Source organism: Vulpes vulpes, chromosome 13, assembly GCF_048418805.1.
Source record: "Vulpes vulpes isolate BD-2025 chromosome 13, VulVul3, whole genome shotgun sequence".
Classification (NCBI taxonomy): Eukaryota; Metazoa; Chordata; class Mammalia; order Carnivora; family Canidae; genus Vulpes; species Vulpes vulpes.
In genome coordinates, this window is record NC_132792.1 from 1238503 (window position 1) to 1251667 (window position 13165).

At 57.2% G+C, this 13165-nt stretch overlaps 1 protein-coding gene across 1 annotated transcript in view; it reads left to right on the forward strand.

The window, feature by feature from the left end:
• Positions 1-13165, forward strand: part of LOC112909228 (maestro heat-like repeat family member 5) — a 70259-nt gene that overhangs the window by 22919 nt on the left and 34175 nt on the right. Inside the window, exons 7-13 of the mRNA XM_072733648.1 lie at positions 7580-7687; positions 7997-8113; positions 8640-8759; positions 9787-9933; positions 10570-10692; positions 11429-11508; positions 11974-12127. Of these exons, the coding sequence (XP_072589749.1) occupies positions 7580-7687; positions 7997-8113; positions 8640-8759; positions 9787-9933; positions 10570-10692; positions 11429-11508; positions 11974-12127 (849 nt within the window). The remainder of the gene's footprint in view (positions 1-7579; positions 7688-7996; positions 8114-8639; positions 8760-9786; positions 9934-10569; positions 10693-11428; positions 11509-11973; positions 12128-13165) is intronic.

A 13165-nucleotide genomic window follows, 5' to 3' on the forward strand; every position in this document is an offset into this window, starting at 1 on the left:
GGAAGGCTCCAGCGCGTCCGGACAAGAGCATCCAGGAGCAAGGATGTGTCGATAACCCCTGCCAAGGGCTGGTGGACCAAGTCCAGGTGCTCAAAGCATCTGGAGCGAGGCATTGGAGGCCTCTGGGAACAAGATTAGTCTCCCTGGGATTTGGGCTCGACAGGCCAGACACTGACAGTAGAAGGTTTTTGCAATTCTGTACAAGATCCCCCACCGATGCGTATTCATAATTTGAGTCATTTAAAATGCACCACGGTAGATGAGGGAATCTAAAAACCCCCAAAATGAGGTTTGCCAGGGAGCCAGGAAGAACGAAGTGGCCGTTTCCCAAGACCTCGACCATCCACGGAGTTTGCAAACCGTTGCTGGCCCACTGTGGTGTCTTGGGTTCAGGAGCAGACGGCTGCCATGCGTCGGGGTGGCAAAGATCTGGCAGCAAGGGGTCATTTTTTGCCAAAGCAGAATGGACGTCATGTCCTTGCGCCACAGCCTTTGCAGATGGTGTAGCTGCCGCCTTTCCACGAGGGCAGCCGGGTGCCTCCCAGGCTCAGGCTCAGTCCGTGTCACATGAGTAGTGATGCTGGTGATTCCAGAAGGAAGGGGAACAACAGCAGGAAGCTCGTTTACTTGGGGTCCATTTTGATGGGGGTCTCAGAGGACGTAAGGAAACCCCTTTGTCTCCAGAACATCCCCCATCATGGACAACCCTGCAGGCAAAGCTGCTGAGAGTAAATTACATTTGTCGTCTGGTCACTGAACGCTCTGACGAGGGCCTGGAGCCCTGCTTGGGGGATGGATTCAGTGTGCACCAGGCCCCCCACCCCCGAGCAGCATAAGCAGCTCGGAAGTGTCCTTTCCCGCTCGCCCAAGAGGACCCATCGCATAGTTAGATCAGGATTAGTCACGGGGACGTCTCGTACCAGGACACAGCATCACACAACATGTGATGACCTCGTCATCGTGGGCCCCTCTCCAGGCAGAGGGGACATGACATGGGCAGGGATGACACCGCAGGAGTGTGTCTGATGTCGATTGGGTGGAGGAAGCAGAAGGATCTCATAGGAGGTGAGTCTGCCGCAGAGAAACAGTGAGTCAGTTCGGAGTCACGAAACTCGGGACGGCATGTGCAGTTGGCAAATAAGCCTCATTTTCTAGGGTTGCAGCTGCCAGGGCTTCTACTAGCTTGGCAGCCCCAGCGGGGGCCTTTGGGCCGCGGGGTGGACCGGGCACGGGAACACGCAGTAGGCCACTATTTCCCACCGTGCACGCACGAGCATCCTGGGGTTGTCTGTCTCCTGCACAAATGAGGGAAAAGGGTGGAATGATTACGTGGGCCTGAGGTGGCCGGTCCCTGCAGGGCCCATTTTAGTCCTATGAAGGCTGCTCGTGTTTACCTCCCCCGATGAGTTGTTTACCTCCCCCGATGAGTGCGTTCAAGAGACTGGAATTTTAATAAGTTCGTAGCACGGAGAAGCCAACGGAGAAAAATGAGGAGCCCATGTTCCGCAAGGAGCCAGCCTCGAAGTACGAAGTATGGGAAACTGCTGCTCAGTCGTGGGCGTAGGACGTTCTCTGATTAGCTTAACCCTTCCTGGGGAGAGCTGGAGTCCTCCAGGGCGTGGATTATGACCTAGGTGGCGAGCGGTGCCTCGAGATAATTGCAATTTCCCTTTAGAGCCTCAATGTCCCTTTGCGGCTGAGCATGGCAGCAAATACTTGGACTTCTCCATGGACATCTTGCCGGGAGCTGAGCACAGCAGGAGGTTGTCCCTGTACCATAGAGCCCCGATTTCCTGGGGAAGTAGGGACACCTCACTCCTGGGGCACTCGGGACAGATAAGAAGGGGGCATCAGGGAGGCCTGTCCAGGATTATTGTCAATTTTTCCAAGTCAATGCAAACAGATATTGGCTGTTGGGGTCCAGGGGTGTTGAGAAAGACTGAACAAAGTCCAAATTTTTTTTTTTGGCCGGGGGGAAGAGCAGAGGGAGAGAACCCCAAGGAGACTCCACGCCCAGCATGGAGCCCCACGTGGGGCTCCATCTCATGACCCGGAGATCATGACCTGAGCTGAAATCAAGAGTTGGACGCTCAACCGACGGAGCCCCCACCCCCGGGTGCCCCAGTGTCCACCATTGTGAATAGTGAACCCCCATGAGTCTGGTGGAACTTGGGACAGAAGGGAGTCCGCATTTGGGAACAACTGGGAAACGTAGAACAGCTGTCTTGGTGGCTGTCAGCCTGGACCTATCGCCCTCCTGTCCACGAGGGTCCTGGACGGGCAAGATGGCCTGTGCAGGGCTGGTACGGAAGCGATCAGCCCCTGGGCCGTCAGGTCTTTCTCCTGTTGGCGTGAGGCCTCGTTTGAACTCGGGCTTCCGTGAGTATTGAGGCAATTTGGGAAGAAGTGTAGTCGTGTCCGTGTGAATCTTTATAGGCTCTTGACTTCTATTGTCCCAGAGTCGGCATTAGAAGTGGCCCACGGGAACCTCAATTAAATTAAGGGACTTGTGTTGAAATACCTCCTCTTCTATGTCAAGGACAGATTGTAAAGAACATAAAAGGTCCCCGTCCGTCAGGAAATTCTAAGGCGAGGTCTCCACTGGAGGCAAAACCTATTAGCCCTTTGAATTCAGAAAGGAGGTCCCCACCGAACAGGCTGGCAGAGGCTGTACCGCCAACAGGAAAAGACCGTGTTCCAGGGAAGGGGCCCCCGGCTGAGACAGGGGCTCCCTCTGCACTCAGCCAGATGCCCTCCCTACGGAAACCCTCCTGGCTCCGGGGATGTGCTGTCCGGGGAGAGCGCGTCCCAGGAGCTCTGGGGTCGATCAGGACGTGGCGAGGCTGCCCACCAATTTAATTTGAGTCCCTCGTGACTGTTTAAGGGAGTGGCTGAGATCAGAGAGCCCCGGGAGCCCCCGCAGGCCTGGGAGGTCCATGTGGGGCCCCGGCTTGTGGGCGGCCCTGGGGATGCTCGAGGTGGTGCGGGCGAGTCCCCGTGGGGCCTGGGGGGACAGCCACTGTCCAGCCAATTACTGTGGAGATGCCAGGTCTGGAAGGCCCAGGTGCTGCTCTGGGTCCCTGACCTTGACGCCGCGGCCATCAGGCCAACAGGTGGGCAGACTTTGTCCCGTTAGTGGCCTTGCTCCGACGTCCTTCCAGAGTGCGCAGCTGTGGTCCTGAGTTCAAGTCAGACCCTGGCCTCCCATCCTGTTTTCTGCCTTTCTATCAATCCACTAATGCCAGGAGATGATCCGTGTACAAATAGGGCAGCTGGAACACGTCGGGTGCCCCGGGTTACTGTCTGGAACCCGGAACGCCGGAGGACGGGCCTTCCAGACGGGCTGTAAAGTCTGCCCCTGATGCGTCTGTCGTTGGCACATTCGAGTAACAGGCCAACCTCCCAGGAGCCGGGGGAGCTCTAGGAATGGCTTGTGAAAGGTCACCGCTCTCTGCGGTCCCTCAGGGGACCCTGGTGAATGTTGGGCACCTGGAAGAGCGCCCTCAGGTGACCCCATCCTGCCTCTGTATCCACTTTTGGGCTCCCCAGGGCCCCACCAGCAGGTGCACGGCTGACCCAGACCTGGCATCCTGGGGTCACGGCCCCTGGTAAGGACGGGAAATTCTTCAGGAAACTTTTGGGGACCCTCCTTGGGCTTAGGAAATTCTTTGACGATTGTCCTTAGTTTGGCCTTTGACCAAGGAGTAAAAGACGCTGAGGAAGACGACTGAGCCTCTAGTTGGTTTCATTTTTAAAGGGAACTGTCGGGTTTAATTCGATCGGTAGTGAAATGGAATAGAGAGGCCAGACGAAAGTTGGTGGAAACAGGCTTTTATTGGGACGCGCTCTCGGGTGAGGTTCCGCAGCCCGCAGGGGAGAGGAGAGCCGGGAAGTTGCCAGCTGGGGAAGTCGCGCCCAGGCAAACCGCAGGGGGGTCTATAAAGAGTTTTTGGCGGGAAGATGGGGGCAGGGCGGCATTCCGATTAGGGCAAGGGTTACAGGTCTTTGTGTGCCAAGTTAGGGTAGGGCGGCAAGCACCTTATTGGGAGGTTGCTGGCCTGGGGTCGGCCGTTTTGAGGTCCCCAGTCTCGCCAGCCCAACAGGACTGTGTCGGGGACCCCTGGGTGGCTCAGCAGTTTAGCTTGCCTTCAGCCCAGGGCATGACCCCGGGGTTCCCGGATCGAGTCCCACATCGGGCTCCCTGCGTGGGGCCTGCTTCTCCCTCTGCCTATGTCTCTGCCTCTCTCTCTCTCTCTCTTTCTCTCTCTCTGTCTTTGTCTCTCTCATGAATAAATAAATAAAATCTTTTAAAAAAATAAAGGGACCTGTGTCATAGTCTCTGCAGAGTCGGGAAAGCATGGGGACGCAGGTCAAGGAGGAAGGAGCGAGCAGAGGGGTCCCGTCAGCCTCACGGTCTTCTTCTAGGCCCCTCTTGTGTCTCTCGCTGTTCATGACCTTCCTGCAACGAATCTCGGCTGCAGCCTTTCTGGGATGGTGAAGCCTTTTGGAAGCTTCTGCATCGCAATTAAACTGGGTCTCCTGTTCCGTTCGTTTAGGCTGGGGAGCCTTGCTCTCCAGTTCCCCTTCGGAAATAAACGATCCTGTCTAATTGGAATCTTTCCCGTAATGGCCTTGTGCGAAGTTAGGCTGTTTTTAGTAAGATTTTGCCATTTTCGCAGATTTTTACAGCTCCAGGACCACAGTTCCGAGACAGGAAACAAGCAGGTATGTCAGAAAGCAGGGCCCTTGGCACCCTGGGGCTTAAGGGTCTCATTCTTTTTGTTCATTTGCCTTTTCTTTTTTAGCTAAGCCTTTGGGGTTCCTCAGAGCCAAAATAATAGCTAAGAGGGATGTGCTGCTGAGTCGGGGATGTGCCTGTTTTCCAGCGCACCTCACTGTATGGAAATTTTCTTGAGGTCAGCAGGTGACCTGGTGTCAATCTAACCCATTCTATGACCAACTGACCCCAACACAGGGTTTCTGAGTTAGGTGGCAAACGCTCTAACAGTTGCTATTTTTTTTTAAGATTGTATTTATTTATTCATGAGAGATACAGAGACAGAGAGAGGCAGAGACACAGGCAGAGGGAGAAGCAGGCTCCCTGCAGGGAGCCTGATGCGGAACTCGATCCCAGGACCCTGGGGATCACGCCCTGAGTCAAAGTTTCACCCGCTGAGCCACCCGGGCGTCCCTTGCTCTAATAGTTTTTAAGTGTTCGACTATGCCCACCAATTCTTGTGGCTCGTTGGGCTTCCGAGAGCCCCGTTAGCTGCAGCCTTTGTCTTCAAAGCAAGATGCACACACACGGGCAGCTTCACCCGGCAGCAGTGACCGGGACCACCAGCCATTCCTGGCCTGGAAGCGGGGGCTGGAGAGAAGACTGGACCAGCAGACCCCAAAACTCAGGTGTGGGGACTGGGCTTTCAAGCAAAAGGGAACTGCACGTGGGGCGCCGGCCTTCCGACTGGTATTAGACCGGAGCTCAGTGCAGAGGGCCGAGCTCAGAGTCTGCAGGGGAGGCCCCCTGCAGCCCTCGAAACACCCTACCCCCACCAGCCTCAAGCTGGAGACAGCCCACCCAGACAGAGCAGCGCCCCCACCAAAGACCCGAAGTCTGTCCGTAAGCCTCCATCTGAAGAAGCTGGAGGATGACGAGCAAATGGAAGAAACCACGGAGGAGAAGGGGAATAGAAGTCACAGGATGAAGGCACCGCAGACCAGGGCTGAGAATACCAGACACACAGACGTGTCCGTGCAGGATTCCGAGTATATGAAGTTCCAGGAAAGCCAAAACTAGTCCATGGTGATATAAGTCAAGGTTCTGTAGTGATGGAGCTTGACCGGGAAGGCACGTGCGAGAGCTTTCTGGGGAGGTGGAGTAAGCGCTAGTTCTCGGCGGGCCGCGAGTTGTGTGGGTCTGTACGTTTGTCGCAGTGCATCGATCTACGCCTTTCACTGTGCGGCCAGCACCCCTCGATAGAAATAGTCAAAACCCAGACGCGCGGATGGCCAACAGACCCATGAAAAGATGCTCGGCATCGCTCGGCATCGGGGAAATACCAGTCGGAACCACAATGAGATGCCACCTCGCACTTGTCAGAATGACTAGAACCAAACACAGAAGGAACGAGTGTTGGCGAGCAGGCGGAGAAAAGGAGCCCTCGCCCGCCGGTGGTGGGAGCGCAAACTGCTGCAGCCACTCTGGAGACCGGTACGGGCGGTCCTCAAAAAAATAAAAATAGAATTACCCTACAGTCTGGGTAGCCTACTACTGGGCATTTATCCAAAGAAAACAAAACCACAAATTTGAAAAGATAGACGCACCTCTATGTTCACCGCAGCATTAGCTGCAATAGCAAGATATGGAAGCGGCCCAAGTGTCCCTCCACAGACGGATGCGTAAAGAGGTGGTGTGTGTACGCAGTGGAATATTACGCGTGCGATCTTGCCGCCGGTGACCGCATGGGTAGAGCTAGAGGGTATAAGGCTGAGTGAACGGAGTCAGACAGAGAAAGACAAACACCATGTGATTCCCACTCATTCCACTCATATGTGGAATTAAAGAAGCAAAACAAATAGAAAGAAGAAAGAAAGAAAGAAAGAAAGAAAGAAAGAAAGAAAGAAAGAAAGAAAGAAAAGAAAGAAAAAGAAAGAGAAGGAAGGAAGGAAGGAAGGAAAGAAAGAAAGAAAGAAAGAGAAGGAAGGAAGGAAGGAAGGAAGGAAAGAAAGAAAGAAAGAAAGAAAGAAAGAAAGAAAGAAAGAAAAGAAAGAAAGAAAGAGAAGGAAGGAAGGAAGGAAGGAAGGAAGGAAAGAAAGAAAGAAAGAAAGAAAGAAAGAGAAAGAAAGAAAGAAAAGAAAGAAAGAGAAGGAAGGAAGGAAGGAAGGAAGGAAGGAAGGAAGGAAGGAAAGAAAGAAAGAAAGAAAGAAAGAAAGAAAGAAAGAAAGAAAAGAAAGAAAGAGAAGGAAGGAAGGAAGGAAGGAAGGAAAGAAAGAAAGAAAGAAAGAAAGAAAGAAAGAAAGAAAGGAAAGAAAGAAAGAGAAGGAAGGAAGGAAGGAAGGAAGGAAGGAAGGAAGGAAGGAAAGAAAGAAAGAAAGAAAGAAAGAAAGAAAGAAAGAAAGAAAGAAAGAAAGAACCAGATTCCTAAATACAGAGAAGCACCAGAAACCTGGTGGCTGTCAGCCGGGAGGCGGTGGGAGGATGGACGGAACAGGGAAGGGGACAAAGAGGCGCAGGTCTCCAGGAATGAACTAAGGACGTCACAGGGATGGAAAGCGCAGCGTGGGGAATGTGGTCAATGATACTGTCATGACCTCGTGCGGGGACAGGTGGTGACCACACTCACCGCGGCGACCGCTGTGTAACGGGCAGGCTCCTGGCTTCCAGCCTCTCCTTGAACCCCTCCAGGGAGGGGAATCTCCAGGAATGAGTCCCCGCTCCTGGAGACAAATGGGAGGGCTGGCCCTGGAGACTCAGAGGGAGGAAGGCAGGACCACGATGGAGTCAGAGCTCGAGCGGCCGGGGTGGGTGGGACTGGCCGAGGCTCCAGCTCCAGCCCTGCCCACCCCCCTCTGCTCACAGTTGGCCGTCAAGTCGGTCCAGTTCCTGAACACAGACGTGTGGTCCAAGGAGCTGCTGTCGGCACTCACCAAGCCCGACCGGACACATCAGGAGCAGCCTCCCGAGAAGGTGGGCCACACCGTGTTCCCCACCAGCACCCCCTGTGCCCACGACACAGGCCCAGGGCCTCTGTCCCTGGGATGCACACCTAAAGCAGGGCCTAGGGCCCTAGAAAGACACTGGGACCCCAGAAAAGCAGAGGGCCAGGAGCCTGAGCCGCAGGACTTGTAGCTGCACCCTTGAAACTCCACCACCAGCAGGGGCTTGATGGTCTCAGGGCATGACGGTGGCTGCGGGAGCCTGGTCAGGGGAGGTGGCGGGCCACTGGGGTGGACAGAAGTGGCTCCGGCCCAGGACAAGAAGCTGAACCTCCCCCAGGCTTTTCTGTTCATCTACTATGGGCTGATCCTTCAAGCTGAGGACAACAGCACCACCGTCAGGACACACCTGAGAACCCTCCTGGACACGTCCCATCAGTGGCCCAAGCAGAGGGAGGTGAGGACTCAGCCCCCAGCCCATCCCAGAGCTGCCTCCCCTGACTTCAGCCTGAGCCCTGACCCTGGTCACACCCTGAGCCCTGACCCTGGTCACACTCTGAGCCCTGACCCTGGTCACACCCTGCCCCCTGACTCTGGTCACACCCTGAGCCCTGACCCTGGTCACACCCTGAGCCCATCACAGCTTGTGTCCTCTCTTTTGTCACACGTCTATTTTCTGGACCTTTGTTCCTTCCTCTGGCCCAGGTCTGCTCAGAGCTAGTGGGGGCAGAGGGAGGTAACAGGCCTCCAGGGAGTCACCCTCCCTGCTGCTCCCACATCACCCACCGGCCCCCATAAGTGATGCCCCCACAGGGTCAGCCTCAGAGTTGCATGTCCTAAAGAGCATGGGGATGGGAGACAGATGCCCTGTGACCTTGGACAAGTCCCCTCCATTTCTGGTCCTCAAGTTCCACACCCCCGGGGGAGAGTCCGGGCCTGGTCCTGTGACCCACATCGGTGACCTTGCTCCCCTGTGCCTGTAGGGTATCTCACTCACCATAGGGCTGGCCGCAGCCCGCCACCTGGACCACGTCTGGGCTGTCCTGGAGCAGTTTGGCCGCAGCACACCCATTAAATGGAGCCTCCACAGCTTCTGCCTGAAGGTTCTGGCTCTGGGTTGTTGGGGGCCTCAGCAAGGGGCTAAGACATCAGGACCCCCTCCCCATGAAGGTCTGGGCCTCCAGCAGGGTCTCCTGGGATCCTTCGGGGCGTAGGCTTTGCACCAAGCATCCTGGCCTCTCCCTGCCTGTGCCCTCTTGCCTCAGTTTCTCCTCTTGAATGGCCATTCCATTCACCACCACCAGCTGTTGGGATGGAAATGAGGCACGGCTTGAGGTGCCTTGCACACAGCAGGTGCTCCAGGGACAGCTCTCACGGTGCTGCGGGGGCTGCTGTGTTTATGAGTGGTGTTTGACCACGTGCCCTGCCTGACACGAGAGAGCAGGGCCCGTGCCCCCGTGGTGGACGGCATGCCCTGGGCCCTGCCCTCGCCGCTCCCCGGATGCTGCCTCCAGGCAGAGACAGTGCATGAGGGGCCTCATCCAGAACAAATGGGGAAGTCAGTTAGCAACACACAGCCCAGCAAGGGCCGGCCACCTCCTCGGGGTCCCACAGCCGGCGGGGGGCAGAGCAGGGACAAGGACCCACAGCTCAACTCAGAGGGGGCCTGGCCACTGGTGGGCAGCAGAGCTGTGTGGCCCTTAGGTGACATCTGAGGGGTGTCTCGGATGGCCCCTGCTCTCTGGGGGTCCCTCGGATCCCACCTCTCTAGGTTGAGGCATGGTCCCCAGCAGCCCCGGGTTGGGGGGGAGGAATGAGGGGGTAACTGGTCCCAGGCTCCAGGGGAAGGGGCTTCCGAAGGGCAGGGAGGGTGAGGGGCTAGGACTCTGGCCCCTTGTGGCAGAGCCAAGCACCTACACACACCGTGGGCAACCCCCCCAGGCCCATTCCAGCCCTCCAGAGACAATTTCATCTTCCCTGTTTTCCTAATGAGGTAAACTGAGTCTCGCCAGCACTCAGGACAGCGTGGCTGCGGTACTGTGCTAGGGCCCAGAGTACTTCCTGTCGCCGCTCCCCCGGGGAGGGGTCAGGAGGGCCCTGACACTCCGTCTCTGCCCCCGCTGTGGTCAGAACCCAGAGGACCTCCAGTGGAAGTGGGCCAGCAGTACCATCCTCCTGTCCTACGGTCAGATGGCCGTCAGGGCCAAGGCGCACATCCTCCCGTGGGTGGACAACATCCTGTCGCGGATGGTCTTCTATTTCCACTACAGCTCCTGGGTACGGCTCCCGGGGGCCCCCTCTCTAGCACAGCCTCGTCCCAGCCCCAACCCCACCACAACCTGAGTCAGAGAATTCTAGAACCTTCCAGGGCCTCGGAGCCTTCCTCCCCTCTTCTACTCCACCTTGGACTCAGGAAGAGCCAGGCCTCCTCATTGCCCCACCTACTCACCTCATCACCCCTCCCACAGCCACCAGGGCTTCCATGAGGACCCCAGCCCCTCAATCTCCCTGGTGTTCACCAGGTGGCATTGGAAGGCCGGCTAAGTACCCCCCCAACCCCAGGACGACCTTCCCCTTACTCTACACTCTGCACCTGGGGCGTCCACCCCAAGGGCTAGGAGGCCCAGCCAGGCCTGTGAGGCCGCTGCCTACCCCGGATCTCTGGGCTCTGGGGGGGCCACATGTCCAGGGAGGCCAGACATCGGGCCGTCCTGATGTTGGAACATGGTCAACATAGTCACATTCTTAAACAAAACCCCACAGGCTCCCCCGGCCAAAGCCCCCCTTAAGTGGCCCCAGCTAGAGGTCTCTGCTGTACCCCCCCAGCAGTGCCCTGCAGCCAGGGTGACTGTGGCTCTCCCTCCTGCCCCTCCTGTGCCCCCTGCACCCCCCCACGGCCTGACCCCATGCCAGGACGAGACCCTGAAGCACAGCTTCCTCAGCGCCGTCCTCATGCTGGTGGGGGCCATCAGCCGTAACGAGGGGGCCCACAGCTATGAGTTCTCCCAGGTGTCTGAGCTCCTCGATTGTCTGATGGTGAGTCAAGGTCCCGGGGCAGAGGAAGGGGCCTCTTGGGACCAGCGGCATCCACAAGGGGCAGGAGTTGTAAAGGGGTGGGGAAGCTGGATTTCTGGGGTGCATCTGAGCCCCTCATAGGCTCCTGCAGCTGAGAGCACACGTGTGCCCCCCTCTTCTCTTGGTTCTTCGGTGACCCTGAGCTGCCCAGGTATGTCCACCTCACAGTTGATGCAGCTGAGCCCAGAAAGCCAACACCATCCATTCCGCTAATACCGCCCTCGCTCTCACCTCCGCTCATAGAGATCTGGGGCTCAGAGAACCCCAGGGTAGTGGAGGAAGCATGCAAGTGAGGGACAATCAGAGCCATAACAATAAGATAACAATTTACTGAGCTCCTGCTGTGACTCCGACACTGTGCTCGGCACACCTTGCCTCCCACATAACACGTGCAACAACGTCATGTTATGTGTGAATAAACAAAGCTTGGAGCAGCTTGGAGACTTGCTCAAGGTCATGCAGCCTGTACGTGGGTAGCCAGGACCCAGACATGACCTGTGCATGCGAAAGGCTGTGATCTAGTTCTCTGAGTGGAGCCAGGTGACAGAGGCACCCACGGGTGGGTGAGAAGCTGGAGCATAGTCCTGTGGGTCCCGGGAGCACCAGGCACCGAGGTCTTCAGGATGGGGGTGACCTGGGTGTCAGAAGTGGGATAGGCCCAGGCCTGAATGACTCAGGTTCACCTGGGGACCTGCAGGTTTTGATGGAGAAGGAACCCCGGGACACGCTGTGCACGCCAACCCGCCAGCAGACCATTCACATCATCTCCAACCTCTGGTAGGCTCCCCAGCCCCACACAGGGCCAGACCCCAGGGCAGGCCTGTAACAGGCCCGCAGCAAACAGTAGCTACAGTTATTAACTCACACCTCAAAGAATGAAAGTCTGGCATCATGTGCCAAAACAGAGCCACCAACGTTCCCGGTAGGTTGAGAACCAGGCCTGGGTGAGACCAATCTGTCCAGTTAAGGGGGAGCCTGGGGTACAGGGCTTGTCAAGCATCTGCTCCCAACCAGGCCACGCTAGTCCCTTACAAACCCTTGTTGGAATTCACCTGCCCAGGAGGCCCTGCAGGCCAGGGAGGCAGAAGTGTACACTCTACAAGTCAAGTGTACGCTCTCTGGCCAAGAGCAGACTGTGCAAGGGGCTGCTGCAAGGGGCTCCCTGACTCTATTCCAAAAGGCGGCCCTGTTGCAGTCACCAGCCCCCACCGCCCTCCCTCACAGCCCTCTACCTCCAAACAGTAAGCTGAGGCCGCCCCTGGACTTGGAGAAGAAGTCACAGCTGCTGTCCACCTGCCTCCACAGCGTGTTGGCCCTGCCACTGCTAGACGTCCTGGAGAAACACACCTGTCTCTTTCTAGAGCCGCCCAACATACAGGTGCAAAGCGGGCACATGGTACCCCTTCCATGAGAGGAGCCCCGGCTCTGCCTGCTGCTCATGGCTTGTGAGGGGGTGTGGGCTACACAAGCGGGGCCTTTGGCCCCCTATAGACAGGGCTGGGAGATCCTGGGCATGTTTCTTAACTGCTCTGAGCCTCCTCTTTGCCCACCTATGACATGGGGGTGATAATTGTGGAGCTGATGGTGCGTGATGCTCGGGCTGGAAGGGACGCTGCATCCTGGTGCAGAGAGCACTCTGAATAGGAGTACACGTGGCCTCGGTCCCTGCCAGCCCTGAAAGCAGCCCTGGGCTCAGTCTCACCTATGAAGCTCCTTAAGCTGGTCACACCACACCCAGGCCCCAGCCGACCCACCCTTCGCTGGGCCAGATGCCCACCCCCTCCTGGGATCTGTTAATAAAAGCCTCCACTGCAGGGGGCATGTACCTGTCTCCCCGAGGCACCACCACCAATGGATCCCCAAGTGTTTACTGTAAAGGGCAGGGAGCTAGTGCTAGCTGAGCAGCTGCTATGTGCCCGGTCCTGTGTGCACGTTAGCTCCCCTCACCCCCACTCGTCCAGAGGGCGAGGAAACCAGCTCAGAGAAATGGAGGTGTCTGGTGGGAGAATCAGGGTCGAACTCCACCCCGGCCCCTGGGCCCTGATCTTCACGCCACACCCCTAGGCTGGGTCCAGACTGGAATGGGACAGATAAGCACTTTGGGGGGGGGGGGTAGCAGTGAGAGTACAAAGGGTCCCCTGGGCCCAGGGCAAGACCACAGCAGCTCCCCCAGCCCAACCCACAGGAGTCCAGAGCACCCCCGTCACCAGAGGACATCATGGCTGGCCCACCAAGGGAGCTTAGCTTAGTGCCAAGCACCAGGCTGGGGCTCCTGCTCATCCCCACTCAGGGTGTACCCCCACCCTGGCAGGTGGAGCTGGCTGTACACCCAGTTCTTGGGTCACCAAGGGAGACCCAGAGAGCTGAAGCAAGTTCCCCAGGGCATCCAGGGAGTCGATGGCCAGCGCCCAGGGCTCTGCTCCAATGCACTGTG